The 25835-nt window shown below is 50.0% G+C and overlaps 1 protein-coding gene across 1 annotated transcript; it reads left to right on the top strand.

Moving 5' to 3' along the window:
* Window positions 1-23978, top strand: LOC129386570 (high-affinity choline transporter 1-like). Its single transcript, XM_055074637.2, has 9 exons — window positions 1-271; window positions 2471-2578; window positions 3236-3391; window positions 17837-17985; window positions 18475-18624; window positions 19158-19287; window positions 19812-20029; window positions 21931-22616; window positions 23687-23978. The coding sequence occupies exons 1-9, from the start codon at window positions 79-81 to the stop codon at window positions 23889-23891; spliced, it is 1995 nt and encodes a 664-aa protein (XP_054930612.2). The 5' UTR covers window positions 1-78; the 3' UTR covers window positions 23892-23978.
* Window positions 23979-25835: the final 1857 nt, after the last annotated feature.

Here is a 25835-nt window from a genome sequence, read left to right as displayed (position 1 = left end):
TCACGCACTCAGCCGCTCTTCCGCCGGCGCCCCTGCCTGTCCCCGAGAGACTGTCCATCCCCGCGAAACCGAAGCGAGATGGCGATCAACATACCGGGCCTGTTGGCCATCGTATTCTTCTACTTCATTATCCTGGTGGTGGGCATCTGGGCCGGCCGCAAGAATTATGCGCCGCATCGAAGCTCTTTGTCTATGAGCGTGGGTGAACAATCCAACATCATGCTCGCCGGCAGAAACATCGGGCTGTTCATCGGCGTCTTTACTATGACCGGTAAGCGCCGCTGAGATGCCAGTAAATTTTGATCGTGCGTCGATTTCAGCGTCTCCGTCTGCTGGCGTCTGCGGCACAGGCGCAGGAGCCCCAAGTCTATAATTACGATAATTGTTGGAGGTACGCGGCAAGCACTACTTTAAGGTGGCGCCAAGAAGTGTGTGTTTCTGAAAACACTTCCCAAGAAAGTGCTTCTCTATAACGAAATCGTGCAAGAGCTTCAATGACGTGACCTGTGCGAGCGCTGAAGTTCTGATTGGCTGGCTTGGGGTATGCGTCAGAAGGAGACAGGCACTCCCAGCCAATCAGCCCTTCAGCAGCCAAAAAAAAGGACATGTCCAATAGGTAGACACATACCCCAGGGGCGCGATCTTTTAACGGTTCGGAGAATGAACCGTTCGCTTTCCCGAGCATGTATGGTCAGCAAAAGCGCCATTCTGACCAATCACACCACCAAAACGGCCCGCTTTCAAGACCATTATAATATCGCACCCCTAACATTAACAACGAAAGTGCAGATATGGCACACCTGGCGGCGGTGTTAAGAAATGAGTCCTGGCCTGGGCGCTCCGATTAGTGATGGTGGTTTTGCTCATACGCTTGCCTTTTCTTCCTCGCGTAAAAGGAACCATGTCGTCTATAGCAACATTGCAATTGTATGATATGCTTGAAGAGACATATGATATTATAATGTTCCAAATCGCAATGAGACGGCTGCGAGGTCAGTTCTTCACAGAGGCAATTTCAGAGCGCGTGGTACCGTCAAAGTAAACCTGGTGACATTAAATATTGTGTCAAATCTACAAAAGTAGTGGCAGATGAACTCCCGTTAGAATTCCATGTATGCACTGAAGGCGAAAAGAGGGAGGAACAAATTCCCTGCCACTCTGTGATTCCAGGGAGCATTAGTATAACTTCCACAGCTCTTGGCACTTCTGCAATTGCTTCGCAATATTTATAGAAATGCTTTACCTGACACAGCATATGCACAGTTAGCTTAAGTGCTAAGGCGCAGTGACTTTTCTTCTCTTGGCAGTTTGCTTGTGACCTTAATTGGTGCTCTCAGCTGGTGTTAGTTTTCAGAGCTGGCCTCATGAAGCTCATTAAAGTGTCTTCCTCTCTTCAACCACTCATATATACTATAAACAAGGACTGTCATTGGCATGTGGTGATAAGTATTGTACTGTGGGTGGCACTGCCGGATTCGGCCGTGCTGGGAATGCTACTCGATGGAACGAGCCGATAAATTATGTTACTGTGCTTAGACGTAGTGATCACTGTCGACTATCAGGACGCGTATTCACAAGGTAAATGGTTCTTATAGGCTAGTGCAATTTCTGAGAACAGGCGCTGGCCAATGTAGATGGCCACAGCGCCTGCAAGTGCGACAGCCTAATTTGGTTGCACACGATTCTTATATCGGTAGCGAGAAGATTTGCTAATTTACGCTCGCGTTCCGCGGGGCCCACCCTATATTCACCACTGAAGTGGCTCACTTGCGATAGAAATGGACGCTTGAGGCGCATTCCTGCCGTCGCGCAGCCGCCGCCGTCGTCGTGCTGTCCCGCTATGGACGGGTCATTCGAAGCTTGCGCGGGGAGGGTTAGAGGGGTTTCGAGAGCTGAACATTGATGGTGCGTCCACTTTGTCGTTTTTGCAGCCAAACACACTCGAGTGCGTTTGGCTGCAAAAACGACAAAGTGGACGCGCCATCAATGCTCTATTCAAGCGGCTCAAGCAGTTCGAGCTGTTCAAGCCGGGGTAGATCGTTTTGCCTTCCACTGCCGGCATGAACGTTGTCTGCACGCGGCGCTATACAACTGCACTACAGCATTCCTGCGGAGCATGCTGCTGTGTGCATGCACTGGTCCGAGCGGAACACAGTAAAAGTCAGGCTAACGTTAGGGTGGTCTTCTATTCTGCCCAGCAGCAGTTGTCGCGCGTGCTACGTCGTGCTAACACGTAGCACCCGCGTCACGTTGTGCGTAGTGTCCGAGCAGTTAAAGGACAATGCTTGGTATCGCTGTCAATGCATCGCCCTTCGGGTGGAACTGAAATTTTAATGGCGTGTTTCCGTATCGCGAGAAAGAGGTACCGGGGTTATAAGCTTCTAAAGTGGTATACGGTATAACGTGACCCTACACCTGCAGTGTTGGCATGCCATGGCTTATGACAGCCGAGCCTTTCTCGTCTCTTTAGCGACCTGGGTTGGCGGCGGTTATATCAATGGTACCGCTGAAGTGGTCTACCTCAGCGGGCTCGCGTGGTGCCAGGCTCCCTTCGGATACGCCCTCAGCCTGCTCATCGGTGAGTTAAGCTGATCGGGTAGTTCGGTTTGCAGTAGGGCGCAAACGTTGACCTCCTCGTCACGTCTTTTTGAAGCTTGGCGCATGAATATTGACACAAGTACGTTGTTCGTAACATATCAAATGCACGATATCTTTTTGTTCACTACTTTAGGTTTTCACACAAAATCGCATATGTACAGATGCAGACGCACACAACATAATCACGAGCCCATGTGCACACATAAAGAAACACTTAACACGCACGATGTGACGTGCGCTTGTCGCATATTTGAATTAAAAAAATACTTTTCTATGCAACACTACCGACTTCAGCAAGGAGATACAAAGAAGCAGGAAAGGCCCTGAACTTTTTGTGGTTGCCATAGTAGATATTCGAACGAGAAGGTTGGCGGAAGTCACGTGGTGGCTCCCCACTTCCTTGCGTATTTACCGTGGCACAGTGAATCGTAAATACGTATGGATTTTTATGCCTCCAAAATCAGTTACGGCCAAAGAAATCCAGAGCCTCGATTTGCATACTGCGCGGAAGCGGTGCATATATTAGGGTTCGAAATTCGAACACGACAGCTTTCCTGAGAAACACATATGCAAGAACAAGCACCAAGATGGCGCTAGAAGCGCGTTACGTTTCAGGTGCTCCTTATGCTCTGTGCAGGCGGATACCTGTTCGCGGTGAAGATGAGGAAGGCCGGCTACAAGACAATGCTGGACCCTTTCCAGCAGCACTTCGGCGCCCGCATGGGCTGCTTACTTTTCCTGCCGGCCCTTTGCGGCGAAGTGTTCTGGTCGGCCGCCATCCTCGCCGCCCTCGGTAAGATGGCGCCGGTCGGTGATGTCACGGCGCTCTTTGCAGATGCTTGCGTAGACGAGTTACAACTTGCTCTGTTTGCCATCATTGTGCGGAAATATATTTGTTACTGGCGTGGGAAATTTGGGCTGTATTCCAATACTCGCTGAGGAGAGCTAAGTAGATGGCTAAGCGGACAGCGGCCATATTAAGTCTCGTTCCGCTTATTCAAGAAGACGTCAAAGTAGACAGCTTCGCGAAAACAGCATCGAAGTCAAAAATCGGGTAGGCTACTTTCCTGTCCAAACAATATGGCGGCAGATTAGGACGCTTGGAAAGCCAACAGCAAGGTTGTCCGTGCACAAGAAAACGTGGACACGCTATCCTACGCCATTAATGTAAGCTACATCATGTTTTTCTTTGATTTGCAGGCGCAAATACTTAAAATACAGAAATAATGGGTGCTTTTCTCAACTTTTTCTTGTCGCTGCAAGGTGACGTCACGTCGCAGAAGCGTCTTCCGTGCGTCTTCCAGACGGCTAGAAACTCGCTCGATTAAATGGCCTCAAAGCTTTCTCGGCTGTCTCCTTAGCTGTCTACGTAGACTGGCTCCGATGCTGGTCATAATTGGAACACACTACAAATCTCACTAAATATACTAACAACGAAGGGACGGAACAAACGGAAGCTATGTCGAAGCACTTTAGATCGAGGCCAACTCCAATGCCGCTTGTTCAGATACATGTAAAATGTAGAAATGCTTTTATGAGACGACGCTTGGGCAGAACTGAATGAGATTTGTTCCACTAGAGAGAAAAAGGATAAATTCTAATGACTCTAGGAAGCAAAATCTTGATTTAGGGCCTGGAATACTGAAATAAAATTGAGTTGATCTAGCATACGCTAAAGAGGATGAAGGCGAAAGCCGGCGCGCTCATGAGACATTCATTAAAATACTTGACATTCTCATACTAATGCGTTGTTACTTCCTATTATGTTTTCTGCCACCAAAGGTCGTGAGTTCGTGCGCCCTAATTGTGGCTTACTTCGCCTTAACACCAAAAGTCGCTGGTTCGAACCCTACCAATGGTCGTCGGTACGACCACCAATAATGGCAACATAAAATTTAGTGCCACTGAATTTCGGTCCCACCAAAGGTCGTGGGTTGAACTCCAACTAAAGGCCGTGGGTGCGAGTTCCTTAGTTAACTTTGTCATAATACACATCAAAGTTAGTGGGTTGAGGTCACACCAGTGGTCGCGAGTGGCACGATCAATGTTGGTGACATTGCATTTTGGTGCCGTAACACCGCACGGTCAGCTTTTGGATAACGATGGAGAATGCATTTTTCGACCCATAAGCCTCTTAAGGTTTTCACCTTACTAGAAGTACCAAGTTTACAAAACCGTAACTCCACACCAAAAACGGATATCATTATTCTTTAAACAGCATTCGTTATAGCATCTAAACAAATTTGATATACGAGGGCGAATCAGAAAATCCTTGCTCCCCCCCCACTCCCCTATCACCCTACCATTTGTTTTTAGCCAAACTACGGCTGTAAATGTGAAGTCAACATATCCATTTTCAGCGGGGGACCTTTCTTGAATCGGCCCGGCCTTATCTGCTGACAGCTCCGTGGCGCGGCGCTGCTCTCAGTTGTTGTAGATGGCGGCTGTGCTTCACACCTCCACGGCGTACGAGCAGCGAAGTGTGATTTGTTTTCTATGGAGCAAGTATCTACAGGGCAGTGCAACCCACGGATAGGGAAAAGTGTCTCGCTTTGAGAAGTGTGAGGTGGTGGCGTTGAGTTAGGGTCGGGAAGACTTGCATGACAATGAAAGTTCGGGGAAGCCGCGTGCGCCGCTGACTGACGACAGGGCATTTCGAATTTAGTGCTGCGATGGGACAAATTTCTGAACCGGTGTGGGGACTATGTGAAAAAATAGTGTGAGGTACGTTTAATAGTACGCATATTTGTAATGACCTGTGTGTACGTTATTTTATCTAATAACAAATAGGAGCAAATACTTCCTTATTCACCCTAGTATGTATTTGCAGCTTAACTCGAATGGGTACAATGTTTTTCAATGCCTTCGCAGGAAATTTCATGCTCAGTTTGTGTGTTGAGTATGGAGTTTATAGCTAAACGTTTTCAACGTCAGGCAGCAAACGTCATTTGTTGGCTTACAACAGGAACGCAGGGCGAGGAGGAAGCTTGTCACGTGACTCGCTTTCCTTTAAAGGGCCTCTCGCCAGGCCCCATAGCAAATTTTGGTTATACGCTGGAACTTGTGACATGTCCTCTAGGAAGCGTCCTGCCGCAATATATTTTTTGAAATCGGCTCAATAATAGCCGGGATAGAAATATTTCCATGTCGCGAACTCATGATTTCAACAGGGGAGCTCCACCACCAAGCGAGACACTCTTTCCACTTGCCCCGTCTAGCCCCCGCAAGCGAAATTCCTTTCCTGCGTTCTGCCATACCGTACCTCGAGAATGGCGCGACGCATACGCCACGGGCCCCGTCACCATCTTTTTTCTGCTCGCTTTGTTTTTATCCTTCCTTTTCTTTCTTTCTTTCTTTCTTTCTTTCTTTCTTTCTTTCTTTCTTACCTTCTTTCTTCTTTTTTTTTTTTGCGACGCTGCGCACTTGTGCTAACGGCGTTGCGCGCGAGGTGTTGTGATTGTCTCGTTTCCCGCAGCGCATGATTTTGCGCGCTATGCACGAGGACACATGGCATGCGGTATAATTCAGTGCTGCACGAATAGTGAAGCTGAACAAGCGGATCGCACAGCGTGATCACGCGCTGGAACACGGTAGAAAATGGCATAGTTTCGGTACCTGCGCACGTGACTGCACGGCCGTAGGAACAAGCAGACGAAGCGGAAGTACATCGCTCTTTCTTTGATGCGAAGTAAAACAAAAAAAACCTGCAGATACCAGTTTGTGTATTTTATTATTTCTCTAAACTTAAATTCGTCAATTCGAGCGACAGATCACACAAGTAACAGATGTTGCCTTGAATAATTCTCGAAGTCACGTGTCACCGCGAGCGACGTCACGTGGGCAGAGGGACACGACTACGTCACCGTCCGGCTTGAAGTGCGGTCGTCGCGAGAGAAAAGTAAAACGGCGTTGGGATTGAAACTTCGCACCATTCCGCGGCGTGTAGCGATGTAATTCTGTGCAAAGACGATCGGTAGCTCGAATTTTATGCTCTGCGCTTGTCAGATCAAAAGGGCCAGACCTGGTGAGGGGCCCGGTCAGATTAGAGAGGGCAACGCAAGATCTCCCGCTGCAGTGGTGTCACTCATGTGATCTAAAGCAAATAAATGTACACCTATGTGTCGCATATGAGGGGGGGGCTTCTATAAAAATACCTCAATGAATCCGTAGGGGCCTGGGGTGAAGCCCACTTCCAGATTTCTGCCTGCTATTTCATCCCTATGGCTGAAAAACTTGCCGCAAACTATTGTTAAATTCCGTTGATTAATGCTTCTTCTCGATGCGCTTTCACATTTCGATAGAACATAAACTTCTTTTTTGCGCGTATTGGCCCTGGACCACATTAATTGAAGTCGAGAAACGCATTCGAAGTTAAAGTAGACTACTTCAGAAATGCTTTGCCGAAAAATGTACTTCACTTCGTTCAGCAGAAACAAAGCTATTGCCATTCAAACGTCCCCTGCGCAGTGCTCCCGCTCCTTCGTCAATGCATTGCACTGCGAAGGCCACGGTGGAGTGGGGCGGGCCCACAACGCTCGGCCTACTGAGCATCACCGTGGCGCACAGTTCAAATACAATTTTGGATGTTTATGTAGGCGCCACTACTTCCGGTTTTGGCGCCCAAACACAAACGACAGGACCGGCGCAACAATATGTTATGTTCAATGTGTTATGTTCATAATGTTCAATGTGTTATGTTCATAAGAGAACGTTTGAGAGAAAGGTGACTTCGTGCTCCGTTTGCGAGCTCCACGCGCTGCGCACGACTGCAAAATTTGGCTGAGATTTTAACACCAGCGTATGCTATCGACTTCACTGTGTTTTTTCACCAAGGCCGAGGGTTGGTTCAGGATCCCTTTAGAGGTGTGCTGGCAGAAAATGTTTTTCCAGTCTTTACTGCTCCTTTGGATAGCTGTCGATCCAGTGATTGCACTAGGAAACCTCAGTTCCCTGAGAGTGCGGCAAAATATTTTTCTTGAGTTCAAAACGCGCGCCAATAGCAGCGTGTTCTGGGATGGGAAAAAGGCGACCGATCACGTCACCGAAACTTGTCTCGTTGCACCGCATTACTGCCGCTATGCCCAGGCTGCCAAAAGCTGAGTCGATTCAGCAATAGACCGGGCAGGAGGGGAGAGCGTGCCCACCTTCCCCCCTGTGTTTCAAAATTTTGCCGCTTTCGGCGATGCGGTCATTGTACGGCCTTCAAGAACCTCACCCCGCCACTTCTGCTCTCGAAGCGATGATCGCTTTCGGCGATAGTACCTCGTCGGCGACTGTGTCGACGTCAGGTCTGAGCTGATTGGCTGGTTGAGCAAAATCTGCTGAGCTCCTTAGCTGGTTGTGCCTACATCACGCGAAGGCGATCATCGCAGAGGAATTCCTCTGATGAGTCTCCTTTTTCACGTCCGCACCCACGCTTCGTTTTACCAGCGTTTGGAACGGATCGTACAAGAAGTGGTGTAAATAATCATTTGTGCTGCTGTCGAGAAATCGAGACTTCGCATGGCAGTTATGGAGTGAATCGATAATTAAAAAAAAGGAAAACCATAAAGCAGGACACAAGACTTTTTGGGTCAGTACTTACTTTATGGCCATATAGTAAATTTTGTTTCTACGCTGGAAATTGTTACGTGCCCTCTAGCGAGCGTTCTACCGCAATAATTGGTTTCAATAACAATTTTAAATTGGTTCATTATTAGCAGCGATAGAAATATATGTGAAGTGACGCGAGCCCATGATTTCAGGAGGCGAGCTTCACTGTCAACATTGACACTCTCTCCACTTGACCCGTCTACCCTCCGCAAGCAAAATTCCTTCCCCTAGGACCGCGTCACCTACGCGTCACTGAGCCCCGCCTTCTTTTTCTTTCTCACGTTTTTGCTGCGCGTCGTACTTCGGTTACAGTCCTGCGAGGGGGTGTCCACGAGCTGTTGCGCTTGCGCTTGTTTCGTTCCGCTCTGTGCAAGAGCTTCCAAGCTGTGCGCGATACACCTGCGTTGTTGTCTGGCCGCTGCTGTGAATTGGATTCGTCAGTGTGTGCACATTTGGAGAGGCTGGCCCAGTTCACGGATCTTTACCGCGACACACCGCGTCATTGTACCGCTGGCACCTGACTAGCAGTATGATAAGTCAGTGCCACATAAACACTGAGGCAGGCGCTAGTGGATCACAGAGCATGACCGTGCGCTGGAACATGTAGAAAATGGTATACTTTCCTTGCCTGTGCGCGCGACTGCACGACGTGGGAACAAGCAGACGAAACAGAAGTGCACCTCTCTTGCTAAGGTACGAAGTAAAAATAAAACAAAAAAAAAACACGCAGACCTTCGGTTCGTGTGTTTTATTATTTGCCTAAACTTCGTCTATTGAAGCAACAGGTCAAATAAATACTTGCGGTTGCATTTACTAATTCTCAATATCACGCGTCACTGTGAGTGACGTCACAGCAGTGCCAACTACGTAGGTTCACTTGTGCGAATGACGTCGACTGGGAGCGCGGCACCGCGAGGAGAAGGGAGCACGACTTTTGGTTGGAAATTACAGCCGTTTTCGTGACGCGTAGCGGTGTAATACTTTGGAGGTCACGATTGTAATCGCGCATTGTATGCACCGCTCTTGCCAGCTCATAATGGCCAGACCTGGTGAGAATTGGTCTTCAAAGGTACACTGAATGGAAATATGATTTCTTCTGTATTTCAGTAAATAACCCTTCTACAATGCCAAAATCACCACTCGTACCACAATAAGACGCTTGGTGAGCCAGAAACAGTGCAATAACAAAACACGGGTGCTGACGCCTCCTAGAAGTTCCCGCACCAGTTCGCTGTGAAGTCATGGATTTTTACACCGTCTTCTAGCTTGTCTAGGGCCTAGTTAATTCTACATTGTGTTCTAATGGAGCCAGAGATTGAACATGGCGAGTTTCGGAAACCTCTGCTGAGCCAATCTGGCCTGAATACGACAAAACACTTTCGTGTCGACACCGTGACGTACCGTCGTTCGGAATTCGGCCCGAAATTCAAAAACTTGGACCTTAGTTTTTCCTTGTAATAATCAACCTATTATTTCGAAATTAACGACAATGTCTTCAAAAACGTTCTTTCCGTCTAAACTGATTTATTGCTTTGATGTCCTTTGAGCTTTGTACAGCCCCTCGCATATAGCATTCGACACCGTAGCTTTTGCGTGAGTCGTGTTCTTATGAGGGGAATGTCTGCAAGTTTGAAAGGTTTCCATGAACACCTACCTGCTCGTCAAATATTACAGGGGTTGCCGAGAAAACAGATTTCTCTTTTTCAATGTATTTAAAGAGGAGCCCCCGCTTCCTGTTAAAGCACAGTGCAATCCAGTGCCCACATATTTGCAATACGCGGCACCTATATAAGGGTCTGGAAGTTCAGACCTTTCGTGGGCCACCAGCAGACTTGCACTTAACGAATAATGTGTAATTAATTAGTCGGAATCTGTTACATTTGTCGATAATATTGGAATTAAACGATTGCATCTTTTACTCGGTAACGCTCACTGTAATTCAGTTACTATTTTTCAATGACCAATTACATGTAAATGGTTACTTTACTGACGAGATAAGCTGTAACACGTGAGGCAGCGTTAGGAACCTGAATTTGGTGGCAACTACAGGACACAACGCCCGAGATTGTGTCACGCAGCAGCTTCGCAGATGCGCCTGCTAAAACAGGGAAGTCCGGGAGCTCAGTATCTTTCTCGTGTTAACGCTCCACCAGGCGTTGTCCGCCAGGCATGACAGAACCAACATGAATCATGCGCACACTTTCAACTAATGTATTTCCACGAGAAAACAGGCTAGATAGAGCACATGCGCATAAGCATAGCCAAAAGCGAAATCTGAAAAAAAAGAATATTCGTTACTGTGGATAACAATAGAATGTTTACTTATGCATGTGTGTGTCCCCCCCCCCCCCCTTTTTCTTTTGGTTGAAATATGCCTCTGCCCACTCTCGAGCTATTGCGTCACAACTTCGTTTTAGAGTTCGAGTCGCTGATAGCGCGGGTTCACAGCCTGCACCCAAGGTAAACACTTTGGTGCCATTCTTTTTTTTTTCTTTCAGACGCAAGTATATTTCGTCTTGCACATGTTGGTTCTGTCGACCCTCGTCTGTTGCAATGCCGCAATGTATATATATATATATGTTGCCACATGGTGTGGCACAGCAAGGGGACTGAAGAGGAAGAGAACGAGGTTCGTCTCGGCATCGCGCGTCAACGGTTAGGTTTCGTGAAGTACAAATGCCGGCATCCCCATTCAGCGCGTATACTTCGGGAGGGTATACGCGACAATTTGGTGGAGGTGCTGGGTACACCCAACTTCTGCAGGAGACCCCACTGGGCAGCAAGAACCTCGCACAATTGGAGTTGACTCCAGTTCACCGCACAAGCCGGCGAATACGAGGCCTCGCCCCAGAATTTGGAAACCTCCAGGATAAAGTGATGACTACGACCACTGCGACTTCTACGGAAAGGATGACGCCGACTTACCTAACGCTGCTGAACCCCCAAGTGCCGACGGCTTTTCATGGCGACATATTTGAAGACGTGGAAGACTGGCTAGCGGAGTTCGAGCGCGTGGCTTCGTTTAACGAATGGGACAACAACGCCAAACTCAGGAACATTTACTTCAGCCTCCAGGATGGCACTCGCACGTGGTTTGTGAACCGCGAAAGTGCCCTGACATCATGGCGTGAATTCCAGCGCAAGCTACTGGAGGCTTACTCCAGCCCCGATCGCCGGGAAAAAGCGGAGCGAGCCTTTCAGTGACGCGTCCAAGAGCCCAACGAGAGCGTCACGAGAGCGTCACATGACGCGTCTCTTTCAGCGTGCCGATCCGAGCATGTCGGAAGAGAAGGTGCGTCATCCGATGAGAGGCGTAAAGGAACAGCTCTTTGGCGGTCTTGTTCGGAATACGCCCAAGGCTGTCGCGGAGTTTCTCACCGAAGCCACCGCAATGGAGCAGACGCTGCAGCAACGGTCGAACATGTACTACCGACAAGTAAATTCCGCCTGCACTCCAGATACGCCGGTAGGCTTCGGGTGCGACGTCGCCTTGCTTTCCGAGCTGATTCGCTCAGTGGTTCGCGACGAGCTGCAGAAGCACCACGGAACGTCGCCACCGCCAGTCAGCTCCATCGCCAGCGTCGTACGCAACGAAGTACAGCAGGCACTGCAGCCATCTCTTTCCAGCAGTGAAGCGCCACCTCTGCCAAGGGAGTCCTGGCGCAAGACTTACGCAGAAACATTACTGAGCCCCGCCCAAGCTTTCGCACCTACTTATGTTGCGTCGCCAGTCGCGTTGCAATCGGCGCGAGCCGCTCCGACAACTCCGCTACCGTACTTCGACGACCGCCGAACGCCCGCGAGGAAATCAGAGGTTTGGCGAGCACCCGACCGACGACCGCTGTGCTACCACTGCGGCGAAGCTGGTCATGTGTATCGGGAGGGCCCCTATCGACGACTCGGCCTGCGGGGTTTTTCCATCGATTCGCCTCGACCTAGGTTTGGCCAGAGGCCTCCCGACATCGCAGAATTCATCGAGCAGCATCGCAGTCCGGGCACATCGCAGCGGCAGTCACGCTCACCATCACCGCGGCGATATTTCCCTGCTCGTGATACCACCTCTAGGACGACGCAAGGGAGATCACCAAGTCCACGCCGGGAAAACTAACGTCACCGAACTTCCGAGGCGGGGCCGCTGATACTCGATGCGCTGAAGACCTCGTATCGAGCCGACCAAGGAACAACGAGAACACGACGACGCCAGAACCAGTTCCCGCTAACAAGAGTTCACTGGACATACCTGTGTTGATCGACGGCAGAAAAATCAGCGCACTTGTAGATACCGGTGCCGATTACTCCATTCTTAGTGGCAAACTGGCGAGGGTTCTGAAAAAATTGACGTTGCCTTGGAACGGGGCACCAGTTCGCACTGCGGGTGGCCACGTCGTCACACCACTTGGCTTATGCACGGCGAGAGTAGAAATTCGCGGTGTCTCGCCACTTGTCTGGTTCTACGCGAGTGTTCCCGCGATTTAATTCTTGGGATGGACTTTCTCCGGGAATATGGCGCCATTATTGACCTCCGCGAGCGCTGCATCACTTTCTCGACGCAAAGGGCAACAGCACAGACCGGCGCCGTTGGACACAGATCCACACTTCGCGTTTCGGACGACAGCATCACGATACCGCCGCGTGCAAGTGTTATGGTTCCGGTCAAGTCCGACGAGCTACAAGACGGTGAAGCCATTGCAGAAGGCAAGATTTCTATGGTGCTGACCCAAGGTATTTGTGTAGCACGAAGCCTTGTGGAATTTCGTGATAGCCAGACAGCGGTCCTCGTTACCAACTTTACCTTAGAGCGTCGACACATTTTTCGTGGCACTGCCGTCGCCTACGCCGAACCATCAACGGACATCGTCGAGTGCTTTGCTTCTGAAGTGGACACAGACGACGGTTCAATCGGAGACATCGATGTAGACTCCGAGCTTACGGACGACAAAAAGAGTGCACTGCAGGAACTTTTGAACGAATTCCGCGCTTGTTTCGCTTGGTCTACTAAGGTGGGCCAAACGCCGATCACGAAGCACCGAATAACGACATCCGCCGACGCACGCCCCATTAAACAACAGCCTTATCGTGTCTCGCCGAAAGAACGTGAGGTAATTCAAGCCCAAGTCAATGAGATGCTAGATGATGGTGTCATTCAGCATTCGCACAGTTCGTGGTCGTCCCCGGTCGTTCTGGTCAAGAAAAAAAACGGAACGCTTCGTTTCTGTGCTGATTATCGACGCCTCAACGATGTCACCAAGAAGGACGTGTACCCACTACCACGTATCGATGACTCTTTAGACAGGTTGCGACGAGCTAAGTATTTTTCATCTCTCGATCTAAAGAGCGGTTACTGGCAAATTGAGGTAGATGAACGAGACCACGAAAAAACTGCTTTCGTCACTCCAGATGACCTTTACGAATACAGGGTACTTCCTTTCGGGCTCTGTTCGGCACCAGCAACTTTCCAGCGAATGATGGAAACAGTTCTCGCTGGCCTGAAGTGGCAAACCTGCCTCGTCTACCTCGACGACGTGGTTGTTTTTTAGGCGACATTTGACGACCACCTGAAACGACTGCGGCAAGTTCTCGAAGCCATCCGATCGTCTAACCTCTCCCTTAAGCCTCAGAAGTGTCACTTCGGCTACAAGGAGCTTATGTTTCTGGGACATGTGGTCAGCGCGGAAGGCGTTAGCCCCGATCCCGCGAAAACTGCCACTGTAGCCCCGTTTCCAACACCGACCGACAAGAAAGGCGTCCGACGCTTCCTGGGCCTTTGCGCATACTACCGGCGTTTCATCGAAAATTTTTCGAAGATGGCGGAGCCGCTGATTCGACTCACGAGGGACGATGTATCGTTCGTCTGGGCCTCAGAGCAAGAGACTGCTTTCACTGAGCTTCGACAGCGTTTGGTGTCAGCACCAGTTCTGGCCCACTTTGACGAGGAGGCGGACACGGAAGTTCATACAGACGCCAGTAGCGTCAGTCTTGGTGCGGTGTTTGTACAACGGCAGGAAGGTATTGAAAGAGTGATTGCCTACGCAAGTCGCACACTATCGCGTGCAGAGACCAACTACACCACTACGGAGAAAGAGTGTCTTGCCGTCGTATGGGCGCTGGCCAAATTTCGACCTTACCTCTCCGGCCGCCCATTCAAAGTTGTAACCGATCATCACTCGTTATGTTGGCTTGCAAATTTGCGGGACCCTTCTGGACGACTGGCACGGTGGAGTCTACGTTTGCAGGAGTACGACGTGACCATCGTGTACAAGTCGGACCGCATACACGAAGACGCTGACGCACTCTCGCGTGCCCCTATCGACACTACCGGCCAAGACATTGAGGACGACGGCGTTTTCCTTGGGGCCGTAAGCGTTACTGATTTGTCCACACGGCAGCGCGCAGACGACACACTACGACCTATATTCGAACATATGCAAGGACGAAACCCATCAATACCCCGGCACATCGCTCGAGGATTGTCGTCTTTTTGTTTACGGCATGGCATCTTGTATAAGAAGAACTCCGCTGCCACCAACAAGACATACCTTTTGGTCGTTCCATCAGACCTCCGTGCTGAAGTTTTATTCGCCTGTCATGACAAGCCTCCGTCTGGCCATTTGGATGTTAGGCGAACGCTTCATAGAGTGCGCAAATCCTACTACTGGCCGAAACTTGCCGAGTGTGTTAAGCGGTACGTCCAAGACTGCCGTGAATGCTAGCGCCGAAAGTCGCGAGCTGTGAAGCCTGCGGGATTGCTGAATCCGATTGACCCACCTGGCAAACCTTTCGACCAGGTCGGCATGGATCTTCTGAGCCCGTTTCCACTGTCATATTCTGGCAACAGGTGGATAATCGCCGCCACAGACTATATAACGCGGTATGCTGAGACAAAGGCGTTGCCTCGAGGCACAGTTTCCGAGGTTGCCCAGTGTTTCATACAGAGCATCGTCCTACGACATGGCGCCCCATCGCACGTCATCACAGACCGAGGCAAAGCCTTTACAGCGCAGCTCATTGAAGACGTTTTTAAACTCAGCTGCACAACCCATCGAAGCACAACTGCCTATCATCCCTAGACAAATGGCTTGACAGAACGACTGAACAAAACGATGACTGACATGCTGTCTATGTACGTAGACGTACAGCACAAGACGTGGGACGAGATACTCCCATACGTAACGTTTGCCTATAATACTGCTACGCAAGAAACAACACGCTTCACGCCGTTTTACCTCGTTTACGGCCGTGAAGTGCAGACTATGTTAGAAGCAATGCTGCCATGCGACAACATCGATCACCTCGATCTCGCCCAAGATGCCGAACTCTTCGTGCAGCACGCGGAAGAAGCCCGTCAGCTTGCCCGAGTGCACATAAAGAAACAACAGAGTATCGATGCGCAACGTTACAATCTCTGCCATCGACAAGTCGAGTTTCAACCTGGCGATCAAGTCTTGGTCTGGACTCCGAGAAGCTTTTGACTATCCGAGAAGCTTTTGAGTCGCTACTTCGGACCTTACAAAGTGTTGAAGCAAATTAGTGACGAATTACGAAGTCCTCCCCTACAGAAGCCAGCCTCCCCGATGTCGACAACCGCAATCTGAGATTTTGCATGTTGTGCGGTTGAAACCGTACCATAGCCCCTAAAATTCGACGTTTTCAGCCGCTTAGGTTTGTAGAGCCGTGGTAAACGAGACGGACACACGTCTTTTCGGTAACAAGGTCTAGTTTATTCTGGCTAAAGAGAGAATTGAGCGGGCGCGCGCAGCGCGCCGGAAGTGGCGAGGGCTTTAGAGAGAGAGAGGAGAAAAGAAGGAAAAGGAGCATAGAGAAGTGCGGTGCGCGGACCTAGTGCGAAAGGAAAGCAGTAAACAAAGTAATAAGAAAAGGGAGCTCGCGCACGACCTTCGGCACAGTGAGTCGGATCATGTGTCCGTGTGCCTGGTGTCCAACACTCGCGAAGGTCCGCTTACGGGAGGCCCGCGGGACGCCCCGCGGAGTTGTTTATGGCTGCGGGGGTGGTGCGCAGCTCCATCGCCGCGCCGCTACAGATTTGCTTGAAGAAACCAAACTGCAGGGTTGCGGTCCCAGTATGGTGGGAGTCGGATGGAAACCGCAGAGACGTCTTGTTGCTCGGTCGTGCCCGTAAGTTCAGTGTCTGGTTGCATCTCGTTGCTGTGCATGGCTCCACAATAACTTCGGCAGTGCCGCGAAGAAAACTACGGGTCACCACTTTGTAGAGCCGTGGTAAACGAGACGGACACACGTCTTTTCGGTAACAAGGTCTAGTTTATTCTGGCTAAAGAGAGAATTGAGCGGGCGCACGCAGCGCGCCGGAAGTGGCGAGGGCTTTAGAGAGAGAGAGGAGAAAAGAAGGAAAAGGAGCATAGAGAAGTGCGGTGCGCGGACCTAGTGCGAAAGGGAAGCAGTAAACAAAGTAATAAGAAAAGGGAGCTCGCGCACGACCTTCGGCACAGTGAGTCGGATCATGTGTCCGTGTGCCTGGTGTCCAACACTCGCGAAGGTCCGCTTACGGGAGGCCCGCGGGACGCCCCGCGGAGTTGTTTATGGCTGCGGGGGTGGTGCGCAGCTCCATCGCCGCGCCGCTACAGGTTAGTTTTTGTTGTGGCTCGTCCCTCGGTGCCTTGTGACTTCATCGCACACCACAGTGATTGTGACTATGGCCTATGTGTTCGTCCTAGGCCATCTCGGCGTTCTCAAGTCAAGCCTATGTATGTTTTCATTCTTTTCTTAATATTTTTTTTGAAGAGGGGTAGTGCCACATGGTGTTGCACAGCAAGAGGACTGAAGAGGAAGAGGACGTGGTTCGTCTCGGCATCGCGCGTCGACGGTTAGGTTTCGTGAAGTACAAACGCCTGCATCCCCATTCAGCGTGTATACTTCGGCAGGGTATACGCGACAATATATATATATATATATATATATATATATATATATATATATATATACATATATATAACCGAGGGGCTCGACTTTTATTAGTCATATCATAAGGAGCCAACAAACACTGACACAGAGAACAACATAGGGGAAACCTTTGAGCTTATATATATATATATATATATATATATATTCACCCACAACTAGTCCAACACTGTGTTATATTGAGCCCTCTTAAAGGCGTGCCGCTTTAAGCTAGAGGCATCTGTTTCTATCGTTTCTCCTGGCGGTTGTCGTTACCGTCCACTTATGCCATTGGCGCTTCTGCCTACTATTGTGACATGTTCCACTCAAAGCAAAACAAATCATCGTTTATTCGGACACACTCGTTCACGATATTGAAGACAGTGCCTACCTTAGCGAGTCACCTCCACTTTTCCGTGTCTGGTTTCTGGGTTTCTAGCATTCTTCGCTGACCGATCCCCAAGACAGTGCAATCTGAAAACGCGGGCCAGTGCCGAAAGTAGTGTAGTCTAAATTGGGGCGTTCCCCGTGGGTATCTAGAATAAAACTAAGTACAATAAAAATAATTAGGCACTCCTACTCACCTCCTACACTCCCCACGTGAGCACTGAAGCTGTAAGCGCCGTGCGGAGTGACTGTGCCCATTGTCGCCCCCAACTTTCTCAGGAAGACCTTGTCTTTGATGCACATCCAACTGCATGGTTGAATCGCCTTCCAATTATTCACTGCGCAGGCGCCACTGTTGAGGTCATCATGGACTTCGAGCGCACAGAGTCGGTGGTCGCGTCGGCGTGCATCGCCCTTTTCTACACGTTCACGGGCGGCCTCTACTCGGTCGCCTACACAGACGTCATCCAGCTCCTGGCCATCTTCTTCGGCCTGGTATGCGGTCCTTTGGTTGTCTTTCCTGCTCAACATTCTTCATAAGTGCTACTGTGTGGGACGAAAGTAAGAGGAATCTGCATAATCTAGGACCTCGTAAGGTCCTAGATAAGGTCTTTGACCATGCCTTAAGGCACGGCGTTCTGGAATTATTTTCTTACTAACGTGCCTTCAGAAGCCCAAATTTAACGAGGGAGCTGACAGCTGAAGTTGCACACTTTGGTATTGAAGTTACAAACAGGGCTAAAGTGCCTCAGAACGTTTCGATAGGTGGACCTATACTAGTCGAAGGTGGCCTCGTCACGCTCGGAGGGCTGACAAGGCACCTTTGACAAAGATAAGTCCACTTACTGGAACGTTGGCCAGCCTTCCCGAAGAGGTTTTGCCCTGTTTAACTTCAGTACCACAGTCTTCAGTAGTGTAATTGTGCTTTTCTATATTGGTCACATGGCACATGGCTGATGCCGTTCTTTGCCGTTCGTCGCTCAGTGGCTGTCGGTGCCCTTCGCCATGTTCCACGAGGCGGTCGGCCCGATCTCGTACCCGAGGAACGATTTCGTGGGTAGCGTCGAGTGGAAGGACTTCGGCACCTACTGGGACTCTATGCTGCTCCTCATGATGGGCGGCGTGCCCTGGCAGGTTGGTGGACCATGTGTCCCGAAGCTCTCGCATTGCTCTCTGTCCGACTTGTCACCACTCGTGTAGCCACCTCCTTTACGCCGGTTCCAGGCTAGTGCACTACTCTCCTGCGACAATAGGAACACAAATACCCTCTCGCGCCCAGCTGAAAATATTGTTGCTGCGTGTACTTTTCACCGCGCGTTTTCCAATGATGCATGGACCTGCCAACCTGAGGCTAATGGCTTTTCTGTAGCGTTCGTGAAAGTCGCCTATCTTCGCAGTGCGAGCTCGAAAAATACTGCCTTTATAGAAGGGGACTCAGTGACATATAGAAGCTGTGCTAGATACGTGGACAGGTACGAAAACCTGTTGCATGTGGCAATGTCCTGCATGTCTAAGGAACGGTCGAGTGAAGTATTCGCCTCCTCTAGCGCTGCTTTTCCAATGTGAGAGTTCACCGACTAAGCCAAGTTTCCCTGCTAAAAGCGGCACGCCGCCTCTCTCCTTACTACCTGTGGCTCTACAACACGCTAAGCGCGCTGCGCCCGCAGGTCTACTTCCAGCGGGTTCTCTCGAGCCGCACGGCCGAGGGTGCCGAGCTGCTGTCCTACATGGCGGCGTTCGGCTGCCTGTTCATGGCCATCCCGCCAGTCATCATCGGCGCCGTCGCCAAGGCGGCCAGTGAGTGCAGCAATGCTAGGCAGGGGAAAGCACAGTGCGCGGCCAGTGCCAGCCACTTGTAATTGCCAGAATCATGGAGCATAAAAAAAGGCCCCAAGTACACTGCACAACACAATTGGGTCTCATCAACCAGCCCTCCCGGTGCAGTATCAAATGCGCTTCAGCTGTCAAGGAAAGGTTGCAGAGAGAGGGCATTCATAAGCGATGGACGTAGCCTCTATGGATGTGCCACTCGGTGACCGACGTGACAGGAAATGCGTGACGATCACAATGAACGGCACTTACCGCGCGCGGGAGAAATAGCAGGACCCATTGTGCGGGCTTATCACGGCGGCTGTTTATACTTAATCGTCGTACTTTGCACCGTTACATGAAGCTGCCTTGCTCAGATGGAATTCGAGACGTTATGCATACGCCGACGAGAACGGTATTTTCCGTTCCCGATCGGTTCTTGCCCCATGCATGGCTCGCCTTCACCGACGCGTATTTGCACCGCCAACTCTTTTCTGTGCCCTTGCGTGCAGACTTGACGCAGGCGGGCTACACGAAGGCCGTTCCACTGACGGGCGATGCGACGTCGCTGACGTTGCCGCTGGTGCTCCAGTATCTGACGCCCGGCTTCGTCTCCGCCATGGGGCTCGGCGCCGTCTCCGCGGCGGTGATGTCCTCTTCGGATTCTTCCATCCTCAGCGCGGCCTCCATGTTCGCCTGGAATATCTACAAACTCGGCATCAGGCAGAACGTGCGTGCTCCGCCCGGTCCCTTTGTTTTTTTTTGTTTTTTTCTACTTGGCTAACAGGGCTAGGCTAGCGTACAGCTTCGTTCTGTAGCCAATAGTGCAGGACGTCACATGGCACAATGCATTTGCTGCTGTGGGTAATCATCGCACAAGGCACAGGGTGCACACACGCGCAGATGCCACTACGGTTCGCTGAATGTGAAAAGTTGGAGCAGAGTACGTTCATTTCAGATGAATGGGCATCGCCACAATAATCACGTAATAATGACGCAGTGGATTATGATATGTAGAGGCGGTGACTATACTTACTTGTTAAAGGAATCGGTACGTACCGTTTGAAATGAGAGAATTCTTTCCAAAGGAATTATCGCTCCTTATTACAATATAAAGGATTGACCTTGGCCGATATTTCCGGATAAAGAAGCCATATCAGCGAGGAGACCGCGACGTCTAACGTGACGCAGCGACTCAGTCGTGGCGTCACCGTCTTTGCGTGAGGATAACTGAGAATACGAGTATTGTTTTATTTATTGTTTTCATAATTTGAAAATATTCATTTCAAAGAAGACAAATACAGAAAGAGGTCTCATAGTCAAAAGAGGTAATGTGCGAGACCCCTTGGAATGCTTACGTCAAAGACAAACATTCATCCCAGATTCACCTATACTCCTTAATGCGAAATACAAAAGCAGCTCTATATGCGTTTTCATTTTGCGATATATTGGCTGGCGCGGGCAATCTGTCTCGTGCGGCACGTTGAAAATGGAGTGAAGCGGCACGTGACTGCGTCGCTAGTCGGGAGATTCCGACAGGCAGCGTGTGGGTGACGCGTGGGCGCAGTTCACAGCAGCCGTCGCAGACAGGCCTCCGCTCATGCAACGCGTTATTTCTACATATATTATCGTGCGACGCGATCACCGCATGCCATCGGTGAACAGACGAGGGCCACTACTCTGGCGCCATCGTGTAGCGGTCGTCGCAAGCCTAAAGCGGCACTGCGCCTTTCTTCTCACGCTGCGCTCAGCGTCCGCTTTCATCTTTCTCTGTGCTCGTTCGCTCGGTTACGCCGAGGGACAACGCCGACGCTCGCCGCAGGAATGGGCGCCTAAGAGCTGCCCTCTAAAATAACTATACAACGAACAGCATCAGGCTATTGAGAACATCATACACTCATGCAGTGTAGAGCAGCTGTAACATCGTGCACTGTAGAGGTGCTTTCAGTATTTACAACGTTGCGAACAATCAGAATTATGTAAAATACGATATTCATTCTACAAATCTAAATATGCAGAAGAACGTTGCAAATAAATAGAATAATGAAAAGTTAACTGTCTATTTAGCCCATGTAAACGCAAATTCCTTTTAAATGAATCAACAGAACCTTCTTTTATACCACCCGGCAAAAAATTCCACATTGGAGCAGGTTAAATACTTGCAGCGACCTTGCCGCAATTAGTCGCGGTCAAAAGTAATAATTAGTTATTTTATGTAACAAGAAGCGCCGATGGAACATGACGAAATTAACTAGGATGTAGCAAAGGAAATGGAAGCTTTCGGGACACGTACTTAAACATAAAAATTCCACTGTATCTTTTCAGATACTGCATTATTAAAATGTTATGCGTAAAATGTAACGAAGGAGTGTGAGACATAAAACCGCTAAAGATAATACGTATTGCTTCATTCTGAACGTGTTCAACTTAGGATAAGTGAGAAACCTACGTGTTGCCCCATGATGAGATGCAACAGGTTATATGACTAGGGGAGCGCTATGTTTTTCCTTCTTTTTCGATTTATTCTGGAGTATGAGTATACGTGTTCTTTGGAATCGTAATATTCCCTTCCAGCGTGATGCAATTCCTGCCGTTACAGTGTCCGTTCAATTGGCATTCCGTGCTTCGCAGGCGACGGAGAAGGAGGTGATCGGCGTGATGCGCGTGTCCATTGTGCTGGTGGGCGCGCTGGCCACCTTCATGGCGCTCACGGCCGACTCCATCTACGGCCTGTGGTACCTCTCCTCGGACCTGGTGTACGTGATCCTCTTCCCGCAGCTCGTGTGCGTGGTCTACCTCAAGGAGCACGTCAACACGTACGGCTCCTTCGCCGCCTACGTGGTGGGCTGCTTCCTGCGCGCGGGCGGCGGCGAGCCCATTCTCAAGATACCGCCCTTCATCAAGTACCCCTTTTACGACTACGAGAAGGGCGTGCAGCTCTTCCCATTCCGCACCTTCTCCATGGTCATCAGCTTCCTCACCCTGGTGGCGGTGTCCGGCGTCACATCGTGGCTGTTCGCCGGTGGACGCGCGCCTCTCGACTGGGACGTGTTCGGCTGCTTTCAGCCCGACGCCACGGTGCTCGACAAGGTGCCCTTGGTTGAGGGCGCGGAATTGAAGGCGCCTGCCGCTGTGGCCTCAGCACCCGCTGGTCCCGAGCCTGTGCTCACGCCGATCACGGTGGAGACGTCTGCGATTCCGGGCAGCAGTGCGTCGGCGTCGACTACGCCACGTGACGCCGCGGGGATCACGCCTCACAGCACCTTGGAAGACAAGCTGTCGCCAGTAGAGATTCCCAGCCGCATATCGCAGCCCTCGTAAGTGAGCCGTCGAAGAGTCTATAGCGGACATGGCTCGACCTTAGAACAGTGGAACTTCGGAGAAGCGAGGACCTGTATCTATGGGATTTTAAACCCTGTTCATGTGCACCTCACCTATGGGGCTGTAGTACGCCAAAACATGGAAAGAAAAGCTTGGGGTGACGGAGGAGTTGCACCGGATTTGACGAAGCGGTTGGAAAAAGTATGAGCTGGTTTACATTTCTTTTGATTTCCGCCAATATCTCGTATGGTTCTTTTGCACAACTTTCCTTTGCGCCTCTCTTGAGTATAGCTTGGTTGTCTTTAAAGTACGACATGCTTTAATTTGCCTTAGAAGTACTGAATGCTGCGCGTGTTGGTATTCCATTATCAAGAAAGAATGGCGTGAACACACGTTGACGAGAAAGAAAAAAAAATGAGGCGCTCGTTCGTGTTTTTCTTTCTCATCTCTGTGTGTTTGCGCCATCCTTTCTTGAGTATTCAGTTTGTGTGTACTTAAGCTTTCGTGTTTCTCTTGTAATCGATAGCTATTCTTGTACAGTTATTCGTGCTCTTGCATACAGTCTCCATTTTCTCTTAGGAGCCAACGTGTGATGCTTGTGGATCGAAGAAACTATCGAACACTTGTTGTGCCTTTGCTGTCAACACGACATCTTTAATGAGGCCTCTCTCTCGTGACAACATTAAACTAGCTAAACTCCGTAGAACCTTGGTTTCAGCTAGTCGCTGCAGGTGTCATATTTCCGGCAATGAAAGGCGCCAGAATAGACGCGAACAAAGACGTCCAGTGGTACGTCTCTTTCTCCGCATCTACTTTGCGCCTTTGATTTCCTGAAACAAGACTCCGTGCCATTTCTTGAGACCAAGATATGCAGCCGTCTATGGCGTGAAATATTCGTACAAATGTGCATATCAAGTGCAACTGCCTGAGTGACCGCTGAAGTAGTCCTCGTGTGTCTATTCCGTTGTGCGCGCTCGTCATGGTCAACCTCCCTGCCTCGACTCGCCTTTCTTTGTGTCTTCCCTCCTGGCCAATTGAGCGTCTCCGCAATGGGTGTGTCTTGCAGAACGGAAATCACGTTCAAGAGTAATGGTGCACCAGCGAAGGGCGACGTCAGCAAGGACCCGAGCGATACATCGACCAGCAAGCGCAAGCGCAAGAAGCACCGCCGCTCCAGCCAGGAGTCGCGCAAGTCGGAGCAAAGCGACACCTCGCAGCCGCCGCAACCGTCGGCCGCGCACGAGACCACAACCGAGGAGGAGCACCACTGAGCTGCCCTGGTGCCTCCGCATTCGCAGCGAACGCCTCATTGGTCGTGGTGGCAATGATAAAGAGAAAAAGCGCTCGTCTCTAGGGAACCAGTTCGACTTGGGCATTTGTGCACGGACCCGATCCTCTCTAACTGCTAACCACGCATTGTAGTACACTTCCAGCGCTCTAGAGGTAAATTTCCAAGAGGATGCACGCAAGTAGCTGAAAGATATGAGCAGCCGTAACAGGTTCCATATAGGTGTCCGAGGGCAACCGATGCCTGCACGAGACGGGCCATGGTTAGGCCGCATGTCCACAAAGTTAGTTGTGCTGTGTAACGCGTTAGAGGCGCTGTCGTTCTCGCCGGCAGTGTTCCTGTTTGCAAGCGTCTGTGATGCATCTTTGTCTGGACACCCAGAATATGCTAATTGTTCAGGGTTGACGAGGCGGGACAGTTAGAAGTTCGCTGCTTACTTTTTCGGGGCGTAGTTATCGGGTGTGAGCACTATAGCACATGGGATGAGAACGACGGATATGCACAGAAGGAGGCGCGGCTGCTAGAATTTTTATTTGCACAGTGTACGGTACTAGCGTAGCACAGACAGGCGCAATGGCTCATGAACTAAGGACGTGTAAGTGGAACAAGACGAGTGATAGGGGGATTTAGGCTTTGTTGCCTGATAACGTGCCCCAACGCAGCTTGTTTTAGAAGTTATCAATTCATGTTTGAGTGATATGCAACGAAAATTTTAATTTTCTAGTGCTGTGCGACAGGTGATATTCCAATGCCGACCCTTTTCGCCAATATTCATTTGTTCTTAGGCTTCAGACGTTCGCGACAGACGGTATTCACCTGCTTTTCAGGTTTCCGCATCCTTGCGATAGAAGATAGTCGCCTTTCCGTGTCACACACATGTTCTTTAGCGAATCAGTTAAACGATTCTAGGAATCACTTGCGCCATTTTCCACTGGAATAAAGGCTTATTCTCTCCCTTTCACACGGCTCTTCGTTCTTCTTCGACGCCATCTTGCTGCCACAAGTTGCTTCCGACAACACATTCCCAGGGAACGCAGCGTGTCGTGTGGGTTGTCGCATATCTGCCTCAATCCGTATTGCCCACGCGCGCTGCCTCATACCGCTGTGAGGCGCGCACTGTCACGAAAGATTTAATTGGCAAGCGTGCACAAACGAGCCAATTAAACACGTAGGTTTAAAAGGCCTTTGGTTTCATGAAAGCCAGCATCCCACTGCGGTAACGGATTAAGCGACCAATCATCATAGCATTGGCGCCACCTCAGGACACAACAGCAAAAAGATCCAGACCATTCTTCTTCTTCACTATATAACGTTTAAATTAGTGACTCTAAGAGGCATGTTTTGATTGCAACGTCACACGTCCAGTACTCAAAAGAAGTCCTATTGTTGGCAACCCTGCGCCTCGCGCAAGTTTAGATAAATACATATGCTGCTGCAGATGAATTGCTATTTAGTGTTAGCGCATTGGGAAAGATGGAAACTATGGGTGGACTTGTATGCACTGTGGCACTGCAACGATCTGCTAGAGAACAAAGTGTGCAGCTAAGTACAAAACGCATTCGCCACGTGCTATCAGCTTAACTTCAAACGCTAGCAATTTGAAAGCGAATAAGCTGCATTAGCGGCGTTTCCAGCTGCCGCTGCATTTGTAACATTGGCTCAATTCAAGCTCTACAAAGCGTATGATGGGTGCACACCATGCTTAAGTACCAGCTATGAATTGATTGAACATAGCTCTCAGCTGCGGTTGCAAGAAATTGGTGTTCTGATGCGTAGTTTAAACCGAAGCTTTCACTGCTTACTGACCCAGGTTTGGGGTAGCTGCGCCTGATTTGGTCGGTACCTCGGCGGATATCATTGCGATACATATAAATACGCCTATATGATATCTAAGCGCCTCGTCCTGTACATTCTCATCGTTCTCGCC

Source organism: Dermacentor andersoni, chromosome 4 (assembly GCF_023375885.2).
Source record: "Dermacentor andersoni chromosome 4, qqDerAnde1_hic_scaffold, whole genome shotgun sequence".
In the NCBI taxonomy this organism is placed as follows: Eukaryota; Metazoa; Arthropoda; class Arachnida; order Ixodida; family Ixodidae; genus Dermacentor; species Dermacentor andersoni.
This window is presented reverse-complemented; position numbering and strand designations above follow the sequence as displayed.